Source organism: Colletotrichum acutatum (assembly GCF_030867785.1).
Source record: "Colletotrichum acutatum strain CBS 112980 chromosome Unknown BDZ83scaffold_6, whole genome shotgun sequence".
Lineage (NCBI taxonomy): Eukaryota > Fungi > Ascomycota > Sordariomycetes > Glomerellales > Glomerellaceae > Colletotrichum > Colletotrichum acutatum.
In genome coordinates, this window is record NW_026849000.1 from 466,355 (window position 1) to 491,051 (window position 24,697).

Here is a 24,697-nt window from a genome sequence, read left to right on the forward strand (position 1 = left end):
CCGCCGGAGCTGAAGAGAAAACAATGGGTCTGCTGGACTCGTCATCATGATTATGTTCTGAGCGCTTTTATAGCAGTCCCCGTCAGTTATCTACCCATCACCCTCTCTCCAGCTTTTTGCCTCCCAGGTGTGACAACCAATATCCTCATTATACACGCTCAGGATAGACCTCAAGCTCATTCACAGAAGGAAGTCGAGGTCTGGAGGGGAGGCTAGTGTAAGCCAGCTCAAGACGAAATGAACACCTGACACGTAATCCACGTTTTATTTGTTCCAAATAACTACATCAGCAAACCCAAACAGACACGCTCATCTCCGTCGGAACAAAAATTTCACATGCCTTTTCTTGCGTAATTGCTCTGTTTCCTAAGCTTGGCTCCCCTCTACAATAATTGTCAGTCAAGATCGTTCACAGTACACACAACGGGGACGGGAAGGTGTTGAAGGGAAGAGGGGTTCATCCTTACCGTGTACAAGATAAAGGGCAAAGGCACAAACGCAACAGCGAAAATGGCCAAAATCATACTCGACCCGAGCACGTCGAACCGATAATACATTGGCGGGATGAACAGCGGGAAAGTCGCCCCGCACATGGCGTTGAACAGCTCATTCCCCGCTAGGACGGAACTGACGTGATCCGGGTACGACTCGGCGAGGTAATTCAGAATTGAGATGTACAGCAGCAACCCACCCGCAGTGAAAAGCGACGACCCGACAATGGGGACTAGGTAACTTATCTCGGGCCGCGCCGTCCACCCGAACCAGACCAAGCTGGCAGGGATGAAGAGGCAGCCTACCATGGCCGGGTGGAGGTGCTTCTCTGGCTCGATGTTGCCGTCGCGGTCAAAGTGCGGCTCGATGCGTTTGCGGTAGTACAGGAAGAACGGCGGGATGGTGAGCAGGACGCCGACGATGAGACCTAGTAGTGCGATGCCCTGTTTTCCTGTACCAAAGTGGTATACTTCGCCGTAGGCCTGCGGCAGGGCCTCGAACCAGATATACATCAGCCCGTAGGCGAAAGCACTATACAGGTTCAGAAAGAAGACGGCTGGCTCGGTGACGACCAAGGTGAAGGGCCGGACGAGGTGCGCTTTGAAGACCTCCGTGCCAGCGGTGTAATCCGCGCGCAGCTGCGCCTCGCAGACAAAACCCGGGTCGCCAGTGACTTTCCGTAGGCGCATGGCCCGTCGATACAAGATATTGTCGGCGCTCGTCTCCGGCAGGAAGAAGATGAGCACGACCAGGATCCAGGCGGCCAGCCAAGAGACGATCCAGGCAGACCAGGTCCACCCCTTGAGCTCGACGGCGAAGCCGCCGACGATGGGCCCGAGAGTGGGACCGGAGATGCCGATGAGACAAAAAGAAGCCATGGCGTAGGTGTGTTTGCGGGAGACGAACATGTCGTCGAGGATGCCGGCGGCGGAGCCGAGGACGGGGGAGCCGAAAAAGCCCGCGAGGAAGCGGAAGCCGAGGAGCATGCCGATGGAGGTGGCGAGGGCGATGGGGATCTGGGCGAGGCCGAAGATTGTGAGAGCGGGTATGTAGATTTGGTTGCGGCCGATCTGGGGGATTTCGGAGAGGGGGCTCCAGACCATCTTTGCGTTTTGTTAGTACGTGATGTACAGGTGGATGAGTATAGGGGGAGGAGGAGGAGGGGGTAATCGAGATTAGACTCACTGGTCCGAGACCGTAGCCTAGGACAAAGACTGTTAGTCCTAAGAGGGCGACGACCTCCGAGACGCCGAATTGCTGGCGGACGCCGTGGGTGCCGACGGTGTAGATTGATGCGCCTGCGTAGACGGCGATGACGAGAAGGCAGATGTGGAAGCTGACGATGGCTTTCTTCACGACGGACCAGTTTCTCGGGTTCTGTGGTATTACACCCTTAGTTCCGATGTCCAAAAGGCGAGAGTGAGAAAGGGGGGTTGCTGTCTTTGTTACCTCCGGATCGTTTGGCAAGAACTCGACGAGATGGAGGCCCCTTCTATTCTCGATGCCATACTTTTCCCACGTCGTACGGCTGATTGTCTGGTTGCCCAGGATCTCGCTATCTGATTTCTCCGAGTCTAGTGAGAATGCTCGAACTTGAGTATGTCTTGAAGCGTATGAGAGTCTTCAGTTCAGAATGATAGATTACGTGTTAGTCTAGCGCCTTAATTCTTTCATTGTGTACTCGTAACTGACCCCGAGTTTGACCGATCATAGCCACTTTCCGTGTATCTCTGACGGATCAAGGGGTGTCTCTCGTCAAAGTATTGGAACGCCGGGTGCCTGGCCCTGGTGACGGCTCGTATGACGTGCCATGCCCAGGTATCTCGAACGATCTCGTTGAAAGTCATGTTGCGCGCGTCGAATCCGGGGGTCAATTTACTGGCCAGGCAAAAAGACTCAGATGCCAGGAAAGGGTAATTTAATCCTCTATATAAAGAGGATAAGAATAAACAGTAACGAATTCGAGTCGATGGTCCGTCAAGTTTCAACTTTCTGCATTGTCGAGATGACCGTCATCGTCCTAAGCAACGAACAATGCAAGATTTCTTGTTTCTTGATAATCCAAAGAAACGTTAATGACCGCGGTTTCCCGACACAAACACACTGATTTCCGCCCCCTTGTCAAGAAGAAGAGAAGTTGTGGGAGCCGTTGGAAACTCGTTTCGCTGTCCTCTGGGGGAGACACACGGTCCCCCCTCCTCCTCTACTTGCCCGATTACGTCCAGTGTGAAACTTTGCAAACTGAGTTGCGCAAATGTGGTCAGTCGAAGAGGTGTGGTGGCATGGCTGAGCGGTACGGGTACGGGCTTGACCCAAGGTAATGGACAATGCACTTCCTATAGCGGTTAATTGGTTCGAGCATTCTCCTAGGCTTCCGGGCGGCGCGCTCCCGGCTCGAATTTCCACTCATTTTTCGTCCCGTCCGGTCCCCGCGGATTGGCCCACCTACCGGTATGGGGCCGTGTGCATCCCTCCCCCCGGCGACTTTGGCCAGAGCTTGGTCTGGGCCAAGATTGTTTCTATGCATTTGACGTCAGTGAAACAAATCGATCGAATCAGTTTATAGCTGGAGCGAAGAAGAGACAAGCAGGGAGATTGTCGGTGAGCGTGCAAGTGTTCAACATATTAAATGGGCATGCCAAAAGCTCTAAATATGATTTGGTATTTATGTCGCTCACTGTCAAGCTGGACTCAACTTCCTTTGACACGTTTGGCCATTATCTAGAATGCTGATTTCGTGTTCTCAAGGTTGGTACGAGACAGGAAAGTCTCGTCGAAGCAAACAACCTTGGATCAACTGAAGTTGAAATCAAAGCGTTCGCAACAGAGTTATAAGTTGACTGTCACTCGTGAAGTGGGGGTGGCTCTCATGCGTGCACTTAGTTACCTTGGTCGGCAGCAGCTTGAGTCGGCATCCGGAGCTCAATGCACCGATGCCGGGGGGCTCCAATGAAGTGGTCCACCACATAACTTTAAACTTCCAGTCGCATACATCCAGCATGCATCCAGCTTGAAGCTAGCTTTGCGCCGTCAACAACACCAGACGACCACATAACAATACGAGTTCGCGATCGAAATCAACAGACACATTGCCAACATGTCCGTCACATTACATACGAATCTCGGCGACCTGAAGATCGAAGTCTTCTGCGAGAGCGTACCAAAAACAGCAGAGGTAAAAAAAGACCCCTTCCCAATCGTCCCAAGACTTTCCCTTCGCATCCCACCCGCGGCCGCTCACCACCACCCTCAAATGTATCGCGAGACACTCTACCCAACGGACGACTAACCATTCCCTCTCACAGAATTTTCTCGCCCTCTGCGCATCACACTACTACGACGCCTCACCCTTCCACCGCCTCATCCCGAAGTTCATGGCCCAGACCGGCGGGCCGGCTCACCCGTCGCCCCCGGACAACCCAAAGGGTGGCCGCTCCATCTGGGGCGGCGTCTTCGAGGACGAGATCCGGCCGGCCCTCAAGCACGGCGCGCGCGGCGTCGTGTCCATGGCAAACAAGGGCCCCGGCACAAACGGCTCGCAGTTTTTCGTCCTGTTTGACAAGGCGCCGCATCTGGACGGGCTCAACACCGTCTTTGGGCGGATTATTGGGGACGATAGCACCGTCACGCTGGGCAAGATTGAGGCGGTCGAGGTGGATCGGAAGAATCGGCCCAAGGAGCCGGTCGTGATTGAGAGGGTTACTGTCCATGCGAACCCGCTTGCTGGGTGAGAGAGGGGTTTGGTCTGCTGGGGGTCGTGAGGGACTATGAGGAAGGGAGGTTTCGTGGATGGCTCTGTGAGTGGAAACGACAAAAAAGAGATAGACATGAGGGAAGAGATCCCTGAAGCGCTATGATACCCGCACGTCAAAACGGTTCAAGACTGTCCTGACGGCACACAATTGTTTAGATAAAAAGAAAGACTTGGCTTTGCAAAATTCATCGCTCGGCCAATCATGAGCCACCGCAACAACCTCTAGAGTGACAGAGTCGTATTTTCTTTCAAGTCATGCGAAGCCTGAAGACGTGGATATCATATCCTGGCGGTATTGCTCGTGAGCCTCCTGTTCTCGGCCCAGCCGCACATGAATTCCCCACGATGGCCTATCTGTACAAACGAGCCCAGCAGTGCCTGAATTTCCATCTCCAACAGCAACCTTTGACAGACTATTCTCGAAGTTGGAGCTTTAAGCGGTTGGTCACAATGGCAAGGAAGAGAGACTGCACACGCAAGCTAGTACGCACCCGAGTCCTTGGAACAGGGAGAAACGTCGAAGTCCGACATTGGGAGAAGAGAAAATCGAGTTTGCCAGCTCTAGGCTGTATTGCTTATGGTCCTCAAGTCGTCATCTACACATTGGAACATTGTCACGAAAGTGAAGCCGTTATAACCAGTGTTGGGGACATCTTGGAGCATGCAAATCCTAGTTCCTCCATCACCATCTCATCCATTTACTCCTGCCGGCGCAAAATGCTGCTGCTGCTGCCGGTCAAGCTCAGCTCAGCTCAGGATGTCCATGCCAGACATGACATCCCTATCTCCCAGGCACAACGTCACTAGAAAGACATACCAGTATGCAAAACCAGGAAAGGTGGACCAAAAACGTTCCATAATTTGCCTTCGCTATAAAGTACCATGACAAAAAGGCACGAGCCATACGCAACCAAGCCAGAGCCAGGTAAACAAGCTCGAACCCCTATAATGCAAAACAAATAATATGGAAAATGAGGTATCAACACAACAACCCAAAACTCCGCCTATGCGAGATCGGGGCAGAGTGAGTGATGGGATCGCCGAGAAAGGGGGACGCCAAATAAAATGACGAGAAGAAACAAAAGTGTGTTTGACATATCCTCCATACGGGTCATTGACACCATAACACATGTGTATGACCATTCATTTATAACAAAAAAAACCTGTCCGCTGCTTCTCCATCTTCATGGCGCCGGCAGCGCAGCAGCAGCTTTCTCCGGCTCAGCTTCCGCCGCCGCTCCCGCCTCTCCTTCCTCTTCCTCTTCTTCTTCCTCCTCTTCGACTTCTTCGTATTCAACCTCCTCTTCCTCCTCCCCCTCGCCCTCCTCTGCAACGATACCGTTCTGTCTCTCCCAGACCTGCCTCCGAATCATATCGTCCTTTGCCTTCCTTGCCCGCTCCACCTCCTCAAAGCCGCCAGACTTCTTCAGCTTTCCCTCCTCGACGAAGTTGGACAGCTCCCTCTGCAGCTCATTCCCCTTACGGCCCTCGAGTTCCTTCTGCCTCAGCTTCTCCGCGCGTTCGATGGCCTCGAGACGGTTCTCGTGGTTCGGCTGGAGCGCCCTCACCTCGCCGAGGACACCGTCCTTGGCCGCGTTCGGGTCAAGACTGTTTCCGATCCCGTTCAGCCCCTTGGAAAAGTTGCGGGCGCTGCCGGCGCTGGCGCCCGTCCCGTTGTCCTTCAACTGCTCCTTGGTGGCCTGCTCGACGAGCGCAAAGGTTTCAGACGCCTTCTCTAGGTCATCCTGCAGATCAATCATGAGATCCTCCATAAGGCGCAGCTCATCACGGCCCTTGCACACGTCCTCAAGCTCCTTCTCCCAGATCTTGGTCCATATGGGCTTCTCTTCCTTCATGTAATCCTCCACCTTCTTGAGCTCCTTGGAAAGCTTCGTGATGTCCATGGCGACAGTCTCCAGTTGCCTAGGCAGGGGCCGCACACCACGGAGAACCACGTCTTTGCGGAGGTCCTCGACCAAATCTTGCAGATCGTCGACCTTTGTGACGAGCCGATCGGAATCTGTGTTGAGCTGCTCGCGACCTTTGGTGACGTACGCATGGCCGGTCTCACCATCAATGGTCGGTATCGAGGCCTTGACCACCGCCGCCTTGACATTGCTTGCCTTGCTGCGGATGGCTGACATGGAGCCTTGGATCTCCGACTGGAAGCTGGAGTAGGCCTGGCGCATGACAGCAAGGTCGCGGCGCAGGGTCTGGATTTCAGTAATGTGCCCGGAAGCGAGCTTACGGCCACCAGCAAGGCTTGCTGACTTGGACCCATCAGTAGGCGCAGACACAGCAGGAGGGGCGGCAGCAAGCCGGGCCATCTCCGCAACCGCCTCTTGCTGTCGTTCCGAAACTCGCTGAAGGGCCAGACCTTGGTCGTCTTGGTTCTGCTTCACATCCTGTACTATCTTCTTCAGTTGTCCAATGCCCTCATCGATGTGACGTTTTACTTCATCCAGCGGTTCGACATTCAAGACCAACACTGTTCGATCCTTGATATCTGACAAATCCTCGAGTTCGTGCCTGACACCTGATACGGGGTCTTGGATGTATATCTCTGGAAGATCAGCTCCATTGGAGTGTGTGTTCCAAGAGAACTTTTCGATGAACGCCAATTGGAGGCGTCCAATGGAGAGCTCGCTGTACCCCTCAGGTAGCACAAACTTCTTGACTTTGGACTTGTATTGCAAGAACAAAGTGAGTTCTGTGGTCAGGGGCGGAGACTGTTCGTGAAGGAAACTGGCGTCGCGTTTCTTCTCCGGAGTCTTAATCCCTGGCGAGACCTTGGGTTCATCTTTGCGTGGTGGGTCGGGCTTGCCATCATCGTCGTCGGGTGACATAATAGGGAGATCATCGCTCATAGGGCCTTTCAGGGTAGCGCTGGGTTTAGGGTATTTGTCTTCCGGCGTTTGTATCGTGGGACTCTCGGGCCTGCCTGCCGACAGCTCCGCTGCGGCCTCGGCACGACTCGGTGCCGGGGAGGTATCTAGTTGCGGTTGCTTCGAGGCCCGGTTTTGGCGGAGCGTCTCTCGGGTCTGCACAGCGCGCAGAGACTCCCGGACTTCGCCCCGCCCGCGGTTCGGTATCGGGGAATTTTGCGATGGCAACATTGGCACGCCGTTCATGGCACTGCCAAGGTGCTTGGATATTTGATACTGCGAGTAACGCCGAGAAGCTCTTCTCTCCAGATCGCCGCCCTTCTGCAAAGCCGCAAATGCGCTTGATTGCTGCTTTGGAGGAGGTGGCGGCGGTGGAAAAGAGTCCACGTTGACTTCTCCAGACTGCGCAGAGGGCATCGTTGCCTCGTCGCCGGGGTACGGAGGCATGACGGGTATGTTTTGCATCGTCGTACTAGATATGGAAGACTGCTCCGAGTTGACAGAACCGCGCGACTGATCTCTCGGGGGCAGGTGTCGACGACTTGGAGAGGTGCTTGCCGGGGCGGCACCGGCGGATTGGGAGGATTCTCTCTGAGCGTCTGGTCGATAGCCATTCTGAATGCCCTCCTCCAACAGATTCGTCAACCCCGTGTTCCCACTGCCAACCGTGCTCGTGCTTGTCGTCCGCTCCGGCGCGTTAGCTGAACCCCCGCTTTCCCTGTCTCGTGGTTGCTTTTGCCGCAACTTTTGCTGTTTGCGCTTTAATCCATGCAGCAGGTTGATGATGATATCTCGAATTCGTGGGAGGTATTTCTCCAAGCTTTCGGTGCTCGCTTCTTGGCTCAAGGTAGACTCTAGTATGCTTCGTAGCAGTTCGGGAACATTGCCCAGGTCGGAGGTGTCCACGTTGATGGCAGTGAAGGCTCGGCATGCCATGTTGAACTCGTATCCTAGTCTGACGTACACATCAGAAACCTGACCGTCGGTAGCTTGGCCGCGCGACCATTGTGTAAGGGTTTCCAGGAGTTGTTTGGTTGCGACTAGCAAGTGAGTAACGCTCTTCTCAATTTGAGACAGGGGCATGGCTGAGCTGCTGGTAGAATTCTGTGGATCGGGTCTCGGTCAGCTGCTGACGTACAAGAACAGTGATGGCAGAGGCACAAGGGCTCGTTGCGCAGTCATCGTATCTGGTGGAAAGCTCGAGGATGGCTTCCCAGTTGCTGAAATGCGTAATCAGACTCACATTTGACCTCCGCATGCCATTTGGCGGGGCGGATCGGTTCGAGGCGTTGGAAGCTCTCGGCTGCATGCCGGTGCCTGGTGATATTGACCGGACGGGCACATTTGGCGGCGGCCCAGGTTCGGCACCGGGGGAGCGCCGTTGCATGCGCTGCGAAGGGGTCGGCGCCTGCATCGTAATTCAAATCGGCGGGTTTCCTGTCTCTGCGATGATCTGGTCCACCTCTTCCTTGCGCTTCCCCAAACAGTTTCTCCGATATGAGGTACCCAAAAAGTTAAGACGAGGGAGTCGGTAGAAGTGGGTGGAAATGGCTGGATCGGCTCGCAAACGTTTATGGAAGCAGAAAATTGAAGTTCATGCCACGGAAAGCAAAGACAGTGAAGGGCGGACTCTGCGAAGCTGCTGCCGAGGTGTATGTGCGTGCGTCGGGGCAAGATGGTGAGCTTCGTCTCATCCGATGGCTAGTCCGAGGGTGAAAAGATCGATACGGCGAATGGTGGTCGGCGGTAAGGGGGGTCGTCCAGTCCGGTGCGAAGGGTAAGTGGGTGTTCTGTGTGCGAGATGGAAGCTGTAAAAGCAAGGGCTAAAACGCGTCCCGAAGAAGCGAGCGGAAGTTCTGCGATATAGGTGGTAGGTGATACGTTATCGGGGATGCCGTCGATGGCGTTGTCGTCCGTAACAAGATGTGAGGCGCGCAGAATGTCGCAGATTGTTTGATTAGTAGCGAGACCTCAGGGAGGGAAACTTGGGAATCGACGAGCCCAAGATCGGTTGCAGATGGCAGAGCGCAAAAAGGCAATGCAGAATGCAGAAGGAAGCACAGTACGGCACAGCAATTACGATGTGGAATTTCAGGTGAGGTATGTATGTACGAGGTACAAGTGGCAGCATGTATATGCAATGTCGAACCGTGTTCGGAAAGCGGAGAGGTCTCTGGCCGTATCCGTAGCGTTTTCGGCCCAAAGACCCAGAACTTCTACAGCCCAAAGATTGAAAGGCCCTCTAAGGCCCGGGGGACGGGACCGCACACTTTCCATGCTCTGCTTTTTTTCTTCTTCAGTGTTCTCCTCTTCTTTGAACCTTGCCCTTTGGCTGTTTCCATGCCCTGGTTCGCCGTCATTCCCCTCCCCCCAGTCAGAGTACCTAAAGCATAAGGTACGGAGTACCTCGTGGCACGCATGGCACGGTACTCGTCGGGTGCGCCTTGAAGCGGTACCCCCAGTCCAAGTCCGCTGCCCGTCACCTCATCCTGACAGTGGAGCGCTGACTGGACTCCTTCCACTGGCTCCTCGGTGGCTTGACACCCCGGTCAAGGATGAATCCACGGTGCACGTGCCCCGTTTACCAGCCATCCGACATGCAACTCGGTACCACTCACCAGGGCACTCACCACTCATCACCACCACTCAACCACTGTCTCAACCAGAACCAGGAATATCACACCCCTTGAGCCCGAAATTACATACAACATCATTGATGAAACAATAACGAATGTTTCAAAACATTGGTAGTCTGTGATGTTTGCTCTGCAGAGCGGGGTGCACTACTTCGTACGAACATCTTAAAGTCAATCCTCATATCGAAGGGGAACATCTCAACTTCATCGCCATGGACGACTACCTGATATACACCACCACGCATGCGCAAGATGCAAGATGGGGAGAAGTGTCCGGGCGTTGCTCCGACTAGCTTCAGAATTATACGGATAGTTGCTCTTCTTCAGACGCCTTGATGGGGTAAAAGCCAACGAAGCCACGGTCAGTGCATCCAAGCTTTCCATTTATCCTCCTGTCATTCGAGTCCTCCAGAGTGCCAACCAAAGAGTAACGGTGTGTTTGCTCGACGTCTAAACCCTGCGAGCCGTTGTCAGAGGAAAACGAGTCTGGTGTTTCAACCTTTTCCCTCCTGGCTGGGCTGTCCATGGCTTGGGCGCATCATTACATCACCAAACTGCAACCATAGGGCCAATCCTTGAGTGGTTCAATCTACTTTATTCCCCATGATCTACGCCACGAACCATTGAGCTCTTTAGAAATCTTGTGCTAGCACTGAGCAGTCACATCTAGAGCTTGTCATTCCAAAAATCCTGGCCACGTTTCTTGCGCTTGACAGGTCGTGACAGGGCACTGCGCCACTCGACAAAGATGAAGATCACCTTGTCACCCTCCCCCCAATTCCAGAGGCATGGGTTCCATTGGCACCAAAGTACGGAAAATAAAGCATGAACATGGGCTACAGGGACCTCAACCCGACTCCAAAACCTATCGTGCTTCGTTCCACACCTCACTGCATTCTACAAATAAGAACTCAGCCACACCTTCTTCCTACTAAGACGCCAGCATCCTTCGCATGAAAAAGAACGAGTGTACCATGGCACTCGCCAACGGATGCAACACCCACGGCGTCTCGAACTTGACATGCCTTGCTATCGACGTCGCGATGGTCGTCCGCGGTGAACCTGCAGTGAACATGAAGTCGTGCATGAGCTCGTCCGTCAGTCGCTGCACCTTTTCCATCCGGGGGAACATGTCCTTCTCGAACGCCTCGATCCTCTTGTCTAAATAATCGGGTGTATCTGCACCTTCACCTGTACCTGCATCACCGCCCTCCGCGGCTGCGCTGATGATGGCTTTGGCTAGTTTCATCGCATCCTTAAGCGCAACATTGACTCCCTCGCCCGCAAACGGCGTCATTAAGTGCGCCGCATCTCCAATGACTGTCACGCCGCGCCGGTGCGGCCAGGTGAAGCCCACAGGGAGCATATAAAGCGACCTCGGAGTGCACTCGCCCGCAGCTTTGGTGATGGCCTCGGTGAGCTCCGGAGCCCAATCCTGATATAAGACCAAAAGCGCCTTCTTGACGGCCTCGAGGTCGTACGGGTCATATCCGCAGACTTCGGGGGAGGCCCAGTCCTCCCCGCCGCCAGTGCTCGACGCATAGATACTCAGGCTGCCATCGCCCATCTGCTGAATCGACAAGCGTTTGCCGTCGCTGTTGGCAAACACGCTACCTCTGTTGGCGAGCTTGTACACTCGGGGAGCTGTCTCGGCCACGTTCGGGATGCTCATGCCGTATAACTTGATTTCCGTCCACAGAGGCTTGATATCCGGCGCCAGGAGCCCGCGGACCTTGCTCCAAGCCCCGTCTGCGCCTACAACTAGATCGAAACCACCAGTGTCGGTATGTTCAAACATGAGACTGCCGTCTTCTCTGACTTCCTTGAGGCGGTGACCCCATCTAATCATATTCGGTGGAAGAGACTCGGCAAGAATCTCACGTAACTTGGGACGGTCAATCTCTGGACGCTCCTGCAGCGTGCTGCCGAACCCCGTTGCAGAATTAACAAACCACGGCTTGTTGTTTTTGTCGACGATGGCCATGTACTGGCCGTCGTACCGCGCGTGCTTGAGGAACTCGTCAAAAAGGCCTGCTTCCTTGAGCGCGGCCAGTCCGGTGTCTGTGTGTAGATCCAGACTCCCTCCCTGCGATCGAAAGTTTGGTGAGGCCTCGCCCTCGAAGACGGTTGCTTCGATCTTGGCTAGGTGTAAGAGGCGTGCTAGTAGACATCCTGACGGAAGATTTGTCAGTTTGCATGCTGACTTGAGGAATTCATATGAGCGTGGTGCAGTATGATGTTTTAAGAATAAGCAGCTTACCTGCAGGTCCTGCTCCTATGATTGCTATCTTGGGATTCGACATGGCTGGTCAGGCCTATCGGGTGAGTGATGACACTTCAACTTCACGTAGTTTACGCTTCGTGACGAGCCCAATTAAAGGTCCTGGAGTAGACAACACAAGTGCTCTGCTTAGTTTGACAGGCTCAATGTACTTAGAATCCGGGTATTGGAAAGTCTTATTTAGTAAGGATAAGGTTGTACATAATATATCCTCACAAGGCGAGACATGTGGAATGAGATTTGTGTGGACAAGAGCGTACTATGTATATACCGCCGGATTAGTGGTGCCGGAATTGATCCAACGACTGTACGATTTTAGTCTGCCCGTCTCTCAAATATTCAACGAAGGAGCGCTAGACGCATAGCGCTCTCGTACCCGCATTCGCAAGTGATTGCAGGTGCAGCACTTGTAGTCGTCAGTTAAGAGAACCCCAGGCACTGTTCAGGGACATGTCGTAGGTGGCTCATAATTGCTCCGGAATCCCGCTTCAAATGAACTTCTGGACTGGCAGCTTTCCTGCGAAATCCGTTCCATGCTGTAAGTAGCACTAGACAGGCCAAAAGCGATGACGCAGCTGAGCATTACAGCTTCAAGATAGTGCAAAGCTTGACGCCGTTTAGCCGTGGCCTGTCAGCCGTGAGACCCAGCTTCAACGAGGCTATTCGCAGTGAAAAGCGACATAGATCTTATGCCGTGTTGCTGCAGTGAAGTTTGAATATTAGAAAGGGATTCCTGCCATCTCATCTTTCTGTGTTCTGAGTGGTCAAGCACCCAGTACCTCAGAGAGGGAGAAGAGTGGAGACCCGCTCACCCGTTCAGTGCCGTCCTCGTCGCTTGAGGCTCTGTTTGCCTCAGGCCACAAAGGCATCGAACTCGGAGCTTGCACTTCGGGGAATCCAGAAACCTTCAATTGATCACATCCGCCCGAGCTGACTGCCCCCCCATATAACCTCGTCCATCAACAAAACCAAACAAACCGCCAAAATGGTCTTCGCCTGGAAAGCCGCCGGTATCACGTGAGTTTAATTGACGACGCCCTTCCGAGCCTCTTTTGCATCCGTTGCAATTGGGCAGCATCCGCGACCGAAGCCGAGAAAAGGAAGGAAAAAGCTAATCCGGCAACCCCCGATTTCCAGCTACAACCGCTACCTCGCCGTCGCCTCGCGCGTCGTGCGCCGCAGCCTGAAGGAGGACAAGAGACTCATTGCCGAGCGTCGCGGAGAGATGGATCTCCGTTTCGCCAAGTGGGAGGTGAGAAAGCGATCCGAACACATGACGATGGGCATCGAACAGAATGACTGACTCCAATGTACCGCAACGCGCAGAACGGCAAGCAGGGCGAGATCAAGAACCTTGCCGAGGCCACCGTCAACGTTCCTCCCCCTTCTTCGTAAACTCCGAACCGACAATCATGTGAGAGATAAAGAGGGAATTGCATCCGAGGGTGATCGAGGGATAGATGGGGAATGATGGGGAGTCAAGACGCCTCCCCGGGTACCCGCCGGCTTCAACTGGACAGTTGAGCTGCTGTATCATATCAAAAACTGGGCATAAAATCTATCAATCGAAATGCCATGCTAAGATTTTGTTGATCGATCTGAATTGAATACGTGCACTACCAGGCGCCGGTGATGAAATGTTGCGATGTCGGGGAGCGGGTGACCGGCGCGCGCTTTCGCTCGACGTCGGCCAGAATGTTGGGCGTGCTTTCCAGGTTCCCTCCACCCAAATTTGCCCGCCTGCCGGACAAATTCGGTTGTGATCAATCAATCAATGTTTCCCGTTCCATATATCCGTAACTTGCAACAACACCAAATTCGTAAATTTTCGTATTAAAGTAAAAGACATAACTGCTGCACTTTTGTTCTCACCTGCTTCTTGAGAATCATTTCATAAGGGACTTAGGGCAATCATCGTGTTCCCGAATTTACCGGCCATTTTTTCCCTTTGATGGGCATATCCATGCCCAGGCCAATGCAACTGTGACCTCACTAAAACCTGCACCCAACGCACTCACTCAACCCCAGAGTCTCATGAGGTGCAGTTGCTGATATGGCCATCCCGTCCGGCTTTGGAATGTCTGATGGTAAGAGAATATCCCAGCCCGATTAACAACCTTTTTTTGGCATCACGTCCCACTCACCAGTTCTCAAGACATTTCAAGGCTCTCGCTTGAGCTAGACCGTCAACCCCACCCCCCGCCGCCGCCTCCGCCCAAGGCGACGAACAACGGCATTGTCGCTTTTGATATCACGTCAAAATTCAAGACAGCCGCCGAAAGTGAGCTGCAGTAATCCCGCCACGCTGAGGACAGGATGTTGAGCTGACCGTCTTACGCAGCGCTTGCCCCTGGCGAACTGGTCAAGGATGGCTTCTTCACGCTGTTTGAGTCCGTTGGGGCTCTCGAGGTACGTGGGCCGATGAGGGTTTGGGGAGGCTATGAGGAGTTCCCTACTGACGGCAACCCAGATCATGGACCCGAAGATGGACAGCGGCTGCTTGGAAGCCGAGGATTCGCTAGACGTGGACTACGATGTGACACGCCCTCTTCTCCCTAAGGAGGTTCTTGGCATAATCGACCAGCTGCTCTGCCACGAAGTTAGTTCCGCGCCTTGAGAGTCACATTCTCTTTGCTGACTTTATTTGCAGATGGCATGGCATATTGGATATCCTCTCTCTCAGACCGTTCTCACAAGCGTGTACGTCGAGTCAATTCTCATGCCGAATCCTGCCACCATCGACGACGCGCACTTCATCAGGGATGCCAACGGCACGCCGCCGGCGCCGATGCATGCCGTTCTTCGAGCGTATTGCTTGGGACTCTTGAAGACGTGTGGCAATGTCAACGAGAGGATCAAGAATGAGCATTACTACGAAGTCAGTCTTTCCGCACGGCGACACCCCTCACCTAAACAAACATCCATCTCCCTGGCTAACCAACCGATATAGGAAGAGGACTTTGTCACAAATACGTACAACAGAACCCTCCTCGACGATTTCAGCGTAGAGTCTATACGCGATGTACTCAAGGATGCAAGCTTCATCCTGCGGCAACTATCGGATTCAATACCAAAAGAAACCATTGACGCCCTTAACAACAGGCTGCTCCTTCGGTACACGTTCCTCGCAGCCATAGATCACACGCAGTACCGGACAGATCCAGCCCTCATCAGAAGCCCCTGGAAAGAGGCTTTGGACTTGCTTCCAGGCATCAAAAGCACTCATGCGCTGGGCAAACCCGTACCGGAGGCTTGCAGTGCGAAACTGCAGCGCAAGCTCGCCAGCACGATGCCGCCGCGACCTATTGTCGAGATAAGTTTTGACGATGCCTTTGGACACCTCACAAAGGTTATTAGCGACGGATTGGAAGTTGTCGGAGTGCTCGACTACACCGACGCCATCTGCCTTCAGGTACTTACCCCTCAAGCATATCCCCGTTCTCTCGGTCAACTACTTACTCACACAAACTATCCAGACCTACGTCACAACCTTCCAAGCAAAGAAGCCCCAGCCCCTAATCTTCGTCCGCACCCTCCTCCAAAGCTTCCTCTTCAAAGATATGCAAGTCCTAGGCCACAAGTCCATCCGCCAGCTCCTCGACGACGACCTCGCCATCGTCTCCCTCCCCAACAGCCCCCTCCTCGACCGCGCCAACGACGACGTCGAGGCCCCGCAGGACCCGCGCTATGCCATCGCCGAGACCATGGAATCCTTCCGCAGGCGCGCCGCCCAGCCCTACCTCGACATTCTCCGCACCTTTTGCCAGAACCGGTGCCGCGTCCGCCGCACGCTGTGCCACATTGTCCGCGACTGGGAGAACCTCCAGTTCGACGCCGAGGACATCGACCAGGTCCTTCAGGAGCACGTCGGCGAGCGGCCCCTCGTGTATCAGTCGGCCGCCGGCCAGCCCGTCGAGCAGTGGTCCCTCCCGCTCTCGTCGTGGGCATACCTGTACAAGATTAAACAGATGGAGTGGATCGTCCAGCTCGGCTTCGAGCTCGAGGTCTACCAGCCGGACGAGCTGGCCGGCATGTACTGGTACCTCAACTTCCTCGCAAAGAACCGCCTCCAGCACGTCGAGCGCATAAAGTCCTTTGTTGTCCGGAGTCTGAACCAAGCCCGCTCAGGGGCCAGCGGCAACAAATCAACATCATCATCCTCAGGCGGCCTCACACCCGCCGCAGAAGCCCAATACACCAAATCTCTCTCCTTCCTCCGCCAAACCCTCCTCGACGCCGCCGCAACAGAAGGCCTCGCCGACGCCCTCTGCTGCCTCTACACCGTCCTCCACCGCCACCGCCTCATCATCCCGGCTCCGCGACCCTACAGCACCGACGAGCTCCGCTACGAGCTGCGCATGAAACCCTTCGCCGCCATCGGCCTGCCCTCGCTCCCGACGTTTGAGGAATACACCATCGGCACGTCGCAGGCGGACTGCCCGTCGAGCGACCTGCTGGAGCTCGCGGACCGGGCCGTGACGGGCGCGAAGAGGGCGCTGGAGGTGATGAGCAAGTTTTCCGAGGCCGAGGCGTTTTCCGTCGGGTCGCATGATCGGTGGGTGCCGTCGGTGAAGAACGGGCTCAAGGCGTGCATAGCTACGGGGTTGGCCGTGTCGGTTGTGCGAAAGGCGTTAGACAAGTCGGGCGGCGAGGGCGGGGACCTGAAGGTCAAGGCTGAGGTGCCGACTCCTGACAAGTCGTATCACGAGTGGTGGATCGTTCCGCGAATCATACCCGTCGCATGAGATTTATGATCTGTTGTCAGAGACGATATGAGGCATATGCGTAGTAGATACGTAGTGGATTATTGATATCCTACTTTCTAAAGAAAGGAAAAAACTTCATAGAATACACCCACACCCCTTTCCAAATTTGCCTGGAATCATGTGATACCTATATCCAAAAGTAACCCACGTGTCCGTCCAACGCTTTGTCCAACCCGTTTTTTACCCCCGTGTTGATATTCCCACAAAAAATCAATACAGGTTCCTGTCTTGTCATGATAATGACTGCTTGCTTGCATATATGCTGAGCGGCTCAGGCGGATATGCGCATTTGTTGCCTCTAGCTTGCTTGTTTCTATATATATGCTGGTATGTCCCATCTCTCCACCTACCCAAGGTCATATTCTTTGACTCGGGGCAGGGGGGAGGAGTAAGTTGGGACCTGTTAGGACGTCAATTTACGCGCGCTTCTTGGCGGCAATCGACCTGAGCTTGACGGTCTGCTCGTAGAGAACGTCCTTGAAGGCAAAGAGCAATGCGGCGGTCAACACACTCTGGGTGACCTTGGGGCCGATACCTGCGGAGAAGAAAAATGGTCAGCTTTGCGCAAAGGGAAGACGGTAAATTCGTCTCGGAACAAGATCCGAGGTAACACTCACCCTTGTAGAGACCGGCGTATCCCTCCTCCCGGATGACCCTGCTAATGGCCTGGGACATGCCCTCCTTCTTCTCGCCGTTGCCGGCGACGTGCATCTGGCTCTTGACCGTGATGTACGGGTAGGTGACCGAGGTCGCAAACAGCTTGCCCGCGGCGCCGAGGAAGAAGGCAATGGTCGGCGTGACCCGCCTCTTCTTCTCGACCGTGTTCTTCATCTGCTCAAAGAGGGTGTACTGCAGGATGGGGTTGATGACGAGCACCAGCGCCGGGATGACGCCGTTGAAGAGGGCCTGGGGCCCCTCGTTCTTGAGGAGCGCCAGGAGGGTGCCGATGGTCGAGGGCGCCTTCTTGGGCTTCGCGGCCTGGGCTTCCTCGTCGCCGCTGGCGCTGGCCTCCTTGCCCTTGCCGCCGCGGGTGGTCATGCGGGTGTTGACGACCCAGATGGGGTTCGTGATGATGACGGTCGCGGAGCCAGCGATGGCGCCGGCGATCATGGACTCGACGGTCGTGAGCTTCTTGCTGGCGCGGCCGGCCTTCTCGGCGGCGGCCTCAAAGAAGGCGCGGGTCCACTCGTACCAGTAGTAGTAGACAAAGTTGGTGACGCTGATGCCGAAGAGGGCGGATTCGAGGCCCGAGTAGAGGCCCGAGACGCCCTCGCGGGCCACGATCTTCTGGACGGCCGTGAGGAAGGCCGAGTCGGCGCGCTTCGATTCGACTTGGGCTCGGGTGGAGAGGGTGATGAGAGGGTAGCTGTTGGGGGGCGCGCGCGCGGGTTAGAAAGAATGTCTCTTTTTTTTGAAGTACAAGACAAGGGGATTTTGCGGTGGCCTTACGTCAGGGCCATGGAGAGAAGACCACCGCCGGCACCGGCGAGGGCGTGGGCGACATTGTCGTTTTGGGGGAGCACTGGCTTCGACATGGTTGCTTGCGAATTGGGTTGAGGTTGGAAGGATGGTGGGTGTGGTGTCGTGGTATAAGTTCGTGGGAAAAGGTTCGATAGATGGGACGATGGTATTATCGATTTAAAACTGATGCTGCATCCAAATGCGGGTGATGATGGGGTGCAAATGGTATCGTTGCGACGGTTGTAGTAATAATAATAATGGCAGTGGTAGGAAAGGTTGCTGCTGACTGGCCCTATACCATCTCAAACAAGAACGTTTGGTCCCTTTTGGGTTCTGGGGAGCCGAGGTCAAGTAGGTTTTGAATGCCGAAGGGGGGGGGGGTCGGAGGAAGTGAGGGAGGGCAGTGATGGGCGTCGTCGTCTGCCGCTAAGAACCTTAACCCCAGTTATGTCATTATCTGCCGTGCTATATATTTCATGCGCGCGATCACAGGACAAGGGGGACGACAAAGGGGTCGCATGTGATGGGGCTCCTCCCCAGAAGCCTGGCACCGTGGCACGCCTGGCACGGCCTGGGAATCCGGGTCCCTTCGGGAGCTCGTGGGGTCGGAGCTATTTCGGGGCCCGGGAAGATATGCTTCATTTGGGAAGAAAATACGCTTTTCCATCTTGCATTTTTTCTTCGTTTCTTTTTAATGATCAAGCGCACTACGAATAGAACCTCTAAACAGAAGGAAACCAGCAGTAGAGTCAGGAGAATGTAGCATCTCAGTATAATCATGAGTAGAAGTGTCATATAGATAAAGCGGGAGAAATTGTACCTGGTGATTTTTACCCGGCAATGCCTCGGCACCGGTTCCGTCAGGATGTCAGCCAGCCAAGGTGCATTTGAAGAAACGGATGTACTGCCGAGCATCAAGGTAGAGAATGCCTATCGCATCCGCCTGATAGACCAGGGAAAATTCTGATCATGACAGCTTCGCGACCCTCTTTCCTTGAGATAAGGCGATGACAACAAAACCATCCACCAGCGGGATCCGTACTTGTGCAAGGGCGCATCAGCTAACTCTTCTCGAAGAAGTTGAAGAGGGACCATCTCTCGGAATGGGGATCTGGGTGGAACATTGAGGTGGACCTGTAACGGGACAGATCGGAACAGCGGGGAAAAGTTGTTCCCCTGTCATCGCAACCTCACCTCAATGGACCTGGAAGCTGACGGGACGGGACCCCCGCGACCGAGGGGCTGCGCTAAGCCTAATGCGGGACTAAGTAAACAAAACAGTTTTGACAACCCAAGTGGCCAGGCCCGACCGTCCCTCTGTGCAGACTGCAGCCCGCATGTACACGGCCACACCACCTCGCGACGACCCTTATCCAATGCATAGAATTTGACATATTCCTATTGCTAGCTTCACACGAAGGCCATTGAGCCTAGTTTTTTGTCGTCGTTTCTTCTTCTTTCGTAGAAAAGTCCATGCGACAGACATAGCGTGCGGCCTTTTTTTTTCTTGGTTCTTTTTGCACTTGCATTCGCGCATTTCTCAAAATGGCGACGCCACGGCCTAGAGGTGGTAGCGACGAGCTGCTTTCGTCGCCAGACCCGCTCAACGACACCGTCTCCTCCGCCCTCTACCCTTCATCGCGTCGCGTAACTCGAAGTCAGAGATCACAACGTCTATTCTCCCTCGGCGGCAGTAGTACTTCGCCTAGAAAGCAAATGTTCGAGCTCGAGGTTGGCGACGACCGTCAGCCGAAACGGCTGCTAGTGACCGTTGAAGCCGAGGGCGATTACGAGAATGTCGGTGTTGGGAATGTTGGGCGCAGATTGTTCAACGCAGACACACCCACCCTCAGCCGCGGCGCATACACAACCACAGTTCCTTTGGCCGGTGATAGAAAGAACACGGCCGTCAAGACACCCGCGCGGAGGGGTCGACCTCCCAAATCTACCGGAACGCCCAAGACCGGTACGGCGACGAAGCGGAGGGCCACAGCTTCTCCAAAAAAGACACCAAGACAAGCCCGCAGAGTCAAGACTATTACCGATTCAGATGGCTTAGAAACCGATATCACCATCCAAGGCACACCGAGATCAACCACCCGCCCCAGACGGGCCACCAATCGTCAACCACGCGAAGTCTCCCAAGACCCGGCGCCTTCTTCGATACCCCCCAGCACAAAACGACGTCGTGGCCGCCCGAAACGCGTCGAGTTTTCCGATCAACCTGTCGAAACAGTCGAGGACGATATCGACCTTGGCGGCGTGGCGCCTTCTGACGACGGTCTCGCAGCGAGCATGGAAGACATGATTGTAGACGATCCCACACCGAGACGAGAGCTCCCCGCGAACCAGATGCCGGAATCCGAACCAGATATCTGGATGCAGACGATGTCAGACCAAGCAACGCCCCGCGCATCAACACAAGACAACCCAATCGCCCTCAGCCCGACACCAGCTTATATGCAAGATAAGAGCCCAACACCGTCTGAACAGCTTCACTCCGAATCTGAGAACGAGCCCGCATACAATGAATATGATTTCGCGCCGGGCGCGCCTAGTGACATCTCATCACTCATTGGCGACAACGACGGAAATGACGAACTTCGCGACCAAGATACTGTTGCTCAAGGCGAGGATTTCAGTATGATTTTCGCCAACTCAATTCCCTCCATGAGGGGCCACATGAGCATGCATGACCTTCGCTCAGAAGATGTTGGTGAAGAGACCGGCTTCATCGTCAACCAGACCCTCGAGACTCTGAGGCGAAGCGGTGCCCTGCATGTTGACGATGATGAGGATGAGATCGACAGTATCCCCGCCAAGCAATCCTCACCAGTACAAAGTCCCCCAGCTCAAGAGGAAGAAGTTCAGTCGCAACAGGAGATGGAGGCGCATGTGGATCCCGTTGTGGCCACAGAGACTGAAGAAATAGAATCTCGGGTCGCCCTTCCGTCGCTGCCTCGTCCCGATCTCCCACCTCCGTCTCTCGCATCCAAGGAGACGTCACCGAGCAGAGGGTATCAGTCGCCAGGCCGAGTTAGAAGCAGTCCTCGACGCAAGTCTATCCCGCTTAGCAGACAGCTTATGGAGTCCAAGGTCAAGCAGATGGATGCGGAGAACTCAAGGCTGGAGGAGTCGAGAATGGACACCTCGCAGATTGACAACTCATTTTCCAGCGTGCCCTCGAGAGTCTTGGCTGCAGCAACACCTGGTGCTAAGAGCACCCGGCGGAGCTCGATGGTGAATGAGGAGATGTCTGTCATGTACGAAGACGACTTCTCTGAGATCCCGGAAGTCTACCTGGAAGCTGCTACGCCTGGGAGACCGAAGCTGCCTGAAGTCAATGACCTTGAGACGCAGCACGAAATTGATCTAGAGATTGGGCGAGAGGCCGACGTCTCTCAGGCACGCAAGGAGACCTTGATGGACGAAGTACACGATGAGACCGTTATGAACGAGGCACAGGAGGAAACCATCATGAATGAGGTACACGAAAAAACCGTTATCGATGAGGTACCAGAAGAAGATCAAAGGGAGGAGGACGCCGAGGCTGAAGAAGCGGAAGAGGCAGAGGAAGAGGCTCGTAAGAGTTCACCCAAGTCCGCAGCCCCATCTATTGCGAGTGTTTCTTACACTCGATCAGACTCAGCCAGAATGCCGACACCAGACGATACGCCCTCACCCGCCGAAGTTCCTGTCCCTCAGTCAGACGCCAAGACCATCGAAGCAGCCCAAAGTTCGCCGACTGCTGCGTATTCTCAGTTGCCCGAAGAAGCAAGCTCTGATCTTCCGGTCCCGGACTTGACGGTTGGTCTTCCTGCGACCTCCAATGAGTATATTACGCCCGTTGGTCCTGTCTCGTCCCCGATCCCATCGCCCGATGTCAACCTCTTGGCGCCTCGTGCAGCATCACCGGACAACGGAGCTCGCCCTACGCTGTCTCCTATTGTGAGAGCTGGACGGGCTCTGCAGAGCGTCACGTCTGATGCTTCATCGCCTCCCCGCCAGAACTCTCTTGGTAGCCCCTTCAGGCCTACCACAAGCAGCAGTCAACCTCAGTCTGCCGCGAAATCGACTCGCAGCTGGACTCAGCCATTGTCCAACTTGATCCAGGCGGGAGCTCAATTCTTTGGTTCCCCGACTCGCGCCGTGGCACAACCTCAGCCTCAACCCCTCGCGCCGCAATTAACAGGAGAGCCGTTTGATGACCCATTCGGCCCCGAGAATGACCATACTGGCCAGCCCAGCTTTATGGAGGCCTTGAGTAAGAGCATGCGGACTTCTCCCGAGAGAGAAGTACCCGAGGTCTCCTTCTCAATGTCGGGATCGCTTCAAGTGGCTCCAGGCGATGAGGCCGATGAGATGAGCTGGATGCAAGAGGCTCCTGCCCCACGCGAGCAGCCCTTCGCCCAGTCGCGCTCTTTCCATTCTAGTACAAACACAGCTTCTAGATCTATGCATAGTCGGCGACAGAGCTTCGAGATTAGTCTCGTTAGTCCGGATCGTGCCGAGGATACTGAAGTTGAGGAAGAGCAGCCTGGAGCAGAAGATGAGGAGGAGGAGGATGATATTTGGGCAGTCGAAGCATCGCGTCCGGCTTTGAACTCGGGCCGCCAGCAGCCTTTTACGAAGCAATCAGCGCCGTCTGTTCCTCCGAGGCGCGCAGCTCTTCCTAGTCCCTGGCAGAAATCCGCCGAACCTGCCCCCAAGCAGACGCTGTTCACACCAGCGGTGTCACGAAATCGCAAGTCAGACTTTGCAGACGGCGAAGCAGAAGACTTCTCGATGCTTTCTCAACAACAGAGCCGTCAGAAGCAGATTCCTCAAAAGGCATTTGAGGTTGCCCAGAGGTCGTCCGCCAAGAAGGATCTGGCTGCCTTCTTCTCTTCTCCCAATCTCCTACCTGGAGCAGAGGGCGTCAAGGAGGTCTTGGACAAGAAGCGACTGCATCTTCAAGGTGCTGCCCAGCGCCCTGAGCTGGTTGATGCCGGCCTCGAGACAAACTCCATGTTCCCATCTGTCCCGCAAAAGGCTTTTGCCCCCTCCGCCAGTGGCCGTTCGGATTTGTTCTCGCCCGCCAAGCCTTCGGCGACCAAGTCTATCGCTGACACGTACGACTACTCGGATCCCGTGTCGGCTATCAAACCGTCTGTCCTCGGGAAGTCGGTCATGGACACCCGTCGCGAGTTGTTTGCGTCAACGAACCTCCGCAGTAGCACCAGACACCGGTCCGAGATCCCAGACTCCCAACCCAACATGTCGGACGAGGTATCTTTCCCTTCTGTGCCCCAGAAGAAGAACTTTACGCCAAACGTGGGGCCCCAAAAGAAAACCCAGAACAACCTCTTCAGCAAGGCCCCCTCAGCGGCGCCAGTGCCCTCGTTGACGCCGGTGCGAATGCAGCTCACGCGCGCCGACATCCAAAAGTGGCAGGAGAGTAGTGCCTCCGCCATTGCGGAAAGCTCGCCCACCGCCGCCGAGTCCAAGTCGGTATCGGAGTCCGAGTCGGAGCAGCGCGCCCGCGTCCTCCGGCCGTTGCCCGACAGGAACATGTCGCCGACAAAGTCCTGCCTGCGGTCCCCGTTGAAGCCCCGCACGCCGGGCCGGGTCGTCGAGTTCACGAGCAGCGTGCTCTCGCCGCTCGCGCAGGCCCAGGTCCGCGCTGAGCGGCGGTTGTCTGCTAGTTCTAGCAGTAGCGCCGCTGCTGCGCAACAGCAGCAGCAGCAGCGCATCGCTGCCATTATGGAGGAGGAAGACAGGGAGAATGGTGACGTTGCTAGTGCTGAAGTCACCGTCGTTGAGGGAGACGAGGACATGAACGAGGACATGGACATCTCCATGACCGACGCGCCACAGATGATGAACGATGGCCAGCAAAAACCAGCAGCAGCGCTCGTCCAACAGCAACAAGAACCCGAGCCCCAGCGTCTGTCGCAGACAATGTGGTCGCGCGACCACTGGCTGCTCCTAGACGACATCATCCAGCTGCGCCGCGAGGGCCCCTTTGACTTTGAGTTCCCCGACGACTTTACCAGCAAGTCGGCCTGGTTACTCGGCCGGTCCGTCAATTCGCACGGCGCCAGCTTGAAGCTGGAGCAGTGGCATCTTGACGTCGTGGACGCCTTCCAGGCCGAGGTGGGCGTGTGGAGCGAGGAGGCGCTCGCCAAGAGGGTGTTTTCGCTCATTGTTGGGGAGGAGCTTAGGAGGCAGGGGAAGGCTCCCAAGGCTCCTTCGGTCCGGTTTTCGTGAATGGTATACATGCATAGTCATGAGGTTGATTGGGGTGTGTGCGTGTGCATATTGGGCGTTCTTGAATTTGGGAAAGTGTCCTGCTTAATGTTGCAGGACATATGATTTTCACGACAGTCTCATGCTTAATGAGTGTATACAAGCTCTCACCCACGTTTATAAGGGGAAGGTTT

The 24,697-nt window shown here is 55.0% G+C and overlaps 9 protein-coding genes across 9 annotated transcripts; 5 read left to right on the forward strand and 4 right to left on the reverse strand.

Annotated features, from left to right (window-relative positions):
• Nucleotides 1–332: 332 nt before the first annotated feature.
• On the reverse strand, nucleotides 333–2,339 carry BDZ83DRAFT_747352 (major facilitator superfamily transporter; the record flags this gene model as incomplete). Its single annotated transcript, XM_060513423.1, has 4 exons — nucleotides 333–383; nucleotides 468–1,595; nucleotides 1,678–2,113; nucleotides 2,185–2,339. 4 exons carry the CDS (start codon nucleotides 2,337–2,339, stop codon nucleotides 333–335), a joined length of 1,770 nt encoding a protein of 589 aa, XP_060370628.1.
• A 1,151-nt stretch (nucleotides 2,340–3,490) lies between these two features.
• On the forward strand, nucleotides 3,491–4,455 carry BDZ83DRAFT_601617 (cyclophilin type peptidyl-prolyl cis-trans isomerase/CLD). Its single transcript, XM_060507113.1, has 2 exons — nucleotides 3,491–3,667; nucleotides 3,798–4,455. Exons 1-2 carry the CDS (start codon nucleotides 3,590–3,592, stop codon nucleotides 4,221–4,223), a joined length of 504 nt encoding a protein of 167 aa, XP_060370629.1. The 5' UTR covers nucleotides 3,491–3,589; the 3' UTR covers nucleotides 4,224–4,455.
• A 46-nt stretch (nucleotides 4,456–4,501) lies between these two features.
• BDZ83DRAFT_646914 (uncharacterized protein) lies at nucleotides 4,502–5,053 on the forward strand (the record flags this gene model as incomplete). Its single annotated transcript, XM_060510027.1, has 1 exon — nucleotides 4,502–5,053. The coding sequence occupies one exon, from the start codon at nucleotides 4,502–4,504 to the stop codon at nucleotides 5,051–5,053; it is 552 nt and encodes a 183-aa protein (XP_060370630.1).
• A 188-nt stretch (nucleotides 5,054–5,241) lies between these two features.
• BDZ83DRAFT_375142 (actin interacting protein 3) lies at nucleotides 5,242–8,355 on the reverse strand. The gene has a single exon (XM_060502677.1). The coding sequence runs from the start codon at nucleotides 8,212–8,214 to the stop codon at nucleotides 5,431–5,433; it is 2,784 nt and encodes a 927-aa protein (XP_060370631.1). The 5' UTR covers nucleotides 8,215–8,355; the 3' UTR covers nucleotides 5,242–5,430.
• Nucleotides 8,356–10,698: 2,343 nt separating this feature from the next.
• BDZ83DRAFT_715624 (uncharacterized protein) lies at nucleotides 10,699–12,070 on the reverse strand (the record flags this gene model as incomplete). The annotated part of the gene is given in 3 exon segments (XM_060511765.1): nucleotides 10,699–10,946; nucleotides 10,965–11,939; nucleotides 12,028–12,070. 3 exon segments carry the CDS (start codon nucleotides 12,068–12,070, stop codon nucleotides 10,699–10,701), a joined length of 1,266 nt encoding a protein of 421 aa, XP_060370632.1.
• An 802-nt stretch (nucleotides 12,071–12,872) lies between these two features.
• Nucleotides 12,873–13,830, forward strand: BDZ83DRAFT_601624 (mitochondrial ATP synthase epsilon chain-domain-containing protein). The gene is made up of 3 exons (XM_060507114.1): nucleotides 12,873–13,065; nucleotides 13,186–13,300; nucleotides 13,375–13,830. The coding sequence occupies exons 1-3, from the start codon at nucleotides 13,034–13,036 to the stop codon at nucleotides 13,441–13,443; spliced, it is 216 nt and encodes a 71-aa protein (XP_060370633.1). The 5' UTR covers nucleotides 12,873–13,033; the 3' UTR covers nucleotides 13,444–13,830.
• BDZ83DRAFT_660918 (Mak10 subunit) lies at nucleotides 13,831–16,905 on the forward strand. Its single transcript, XM_060511058.1, has 7 exons — nucleotides 13,831–14,135; nucleotides 14,204–14,329; nucleotides 14,390–14,457; nucleotides 14,519–14,647; nucleotides 14,699–14,926; nucleotides 14,999–15,460; nucleotides 15,525–16,905. The coding sequence occupies exons 1-7, from the start codon at nucleotides 14,102–14,104 to the stop codon at nucleotides 16,791–16,793; spliced, it is 2,316 nt and encodes a 771-aa protein (XP_060370634.1). The 5' UTR covers nucleotides 13,831–14,101; the 3' UTR covers nucleotides 16,794–16,905.
• Nucleotides 16,906–18,734, reverse strand: BDZ83DRAFT_601631 (mitochondrial carrier domain-containing protein). Its single transcript, XM_060507115.1, has 3 exons — nucleotides 18,264–18,734; nucleotides 17,432–18,180; nucleotides 16,906–17,349 (listed from the first exon to the last, which is right to left on the reverse strand). Exons 1-3 carry the CDS (start codon nucleotides 18,347–18,349, stop codon nucleotides 17,231–17,233), a joined length of 954 nt encoding a protein of 317 aa, XP_060370635.1. The 5' UTR covers nucleotides 18,350–18,734; the 3' UTR covers nucleotides 16,906–17,230.
• A 1,086-nt stretch (nucleotides 18,735–19,820) lies between these two features.
• BDZ83DRAFT_566455 (uncharacterized protein) lies at nucleotides 19,821–24,524 on the forward strand (the record flags this gene model as incomplete). Its single annotated transcript, XM_060503851.1, has 2 exons — nucleotides 19,821–21,671; nucleotides 21,789–24,524. The coding sequence occupies 2 exons, from the start codon at nucleotides 19,821–19,823 to the stop codon at nucleotides 24,522–24,524; spliced, it is 4,587 nt and encodes a 1,528-aa protein (XP_060370636.1).
• Between the last annotated feature and the right edge of the window lie 173 nt (nucleotides 24,525–24,697).

Bases quoted from the DNA above. Each gene is read 5' to 3' on its own strand.
- BDZ83DRAFT_601624 (XM_060507114.1), top strand. From the start codon at position 13,034: ATGGTCTTCGCCTGGAAAGCCGCCGGTATCAC. The intron at 13,066-13,185 runs GTGAGTTTAATT...CCCGATTTCCAG, and splicing joins TGGAAAGCCGCCGGTATCAC to CTACAACCGCTACCTCGCCG. The intron at 13,301-13,374 runs GTGAGAAAGCGA...CGCAACGCGCAG, and splicing joins TCCGTTTCGCCAAGTGGGAG to AACGGCAAGCAGGGCGAGAT.
- BDZ83DRAFT_601631 (XM_060507115.1), bottom strand. From the start codon at position 18,349: ATGTCGAAGCCAGTGCTCCCCCAAAACGACAATGTCGCCCACGCCCTC. The intron at 18,181-18,263 runs GTAAGGCCACCG...GCCCCCCAACAG, and splicing joins CTTCTCTCCATGGCCCTGAC to CTACCCTCTCATCACCCTCT. The intron at 17,350-17,431 runs GTGAGTGTTACC...TCTTCTCCGCAG, and splicing joins ATACGCCGGTCTCTACAAGG to GTATCGGCCCCAAGGTCACC.
- BDZ83DRAFT_660918 (XM_060511058.1), top strand. From the start codon at position 14,102: ATGGCCATCCCGTCCGGCTTTGGAATGTCTGATG. The intron at 14,136-14,203 runs GTAAGAGAATAT...CCAGTTCTCAAG, and splicing joins CGGCTTTGGAATGTCTGATG to ACATTTCAAGGCTCTCGCTT. The intron at 14,458-14,518 runs GTACGTGGGCCG...ACGGCAACCCAG, and splicing joins AGTCCGTTGGGGCTCTCGAG to ATCATGGACCCGAAGATGGA.
- BDZ83DRAFT_375142 (XM_060502677.1), bottom strand. From the start codon at position 8,214: ATGCCCCTGTCTCAAATTGAGAAGAGCGTTACTCACTTGCTAGTCGCA.
- BDZ83DRAFT_601617 (XM_060507113.1), top strand. From the start codon at position 3,590: ATGTCCGTCACATTACATACGAATCTCGGCGACCTGAAGATCGAAGTC. The intron at 3,668-3,797 runs GTAAAAAAAGAC...TCCCTCTCACAG, and splicing joins GCGTACCAAAAACAGCAGAG to AATTTTCTCGCCCTCTGCGC.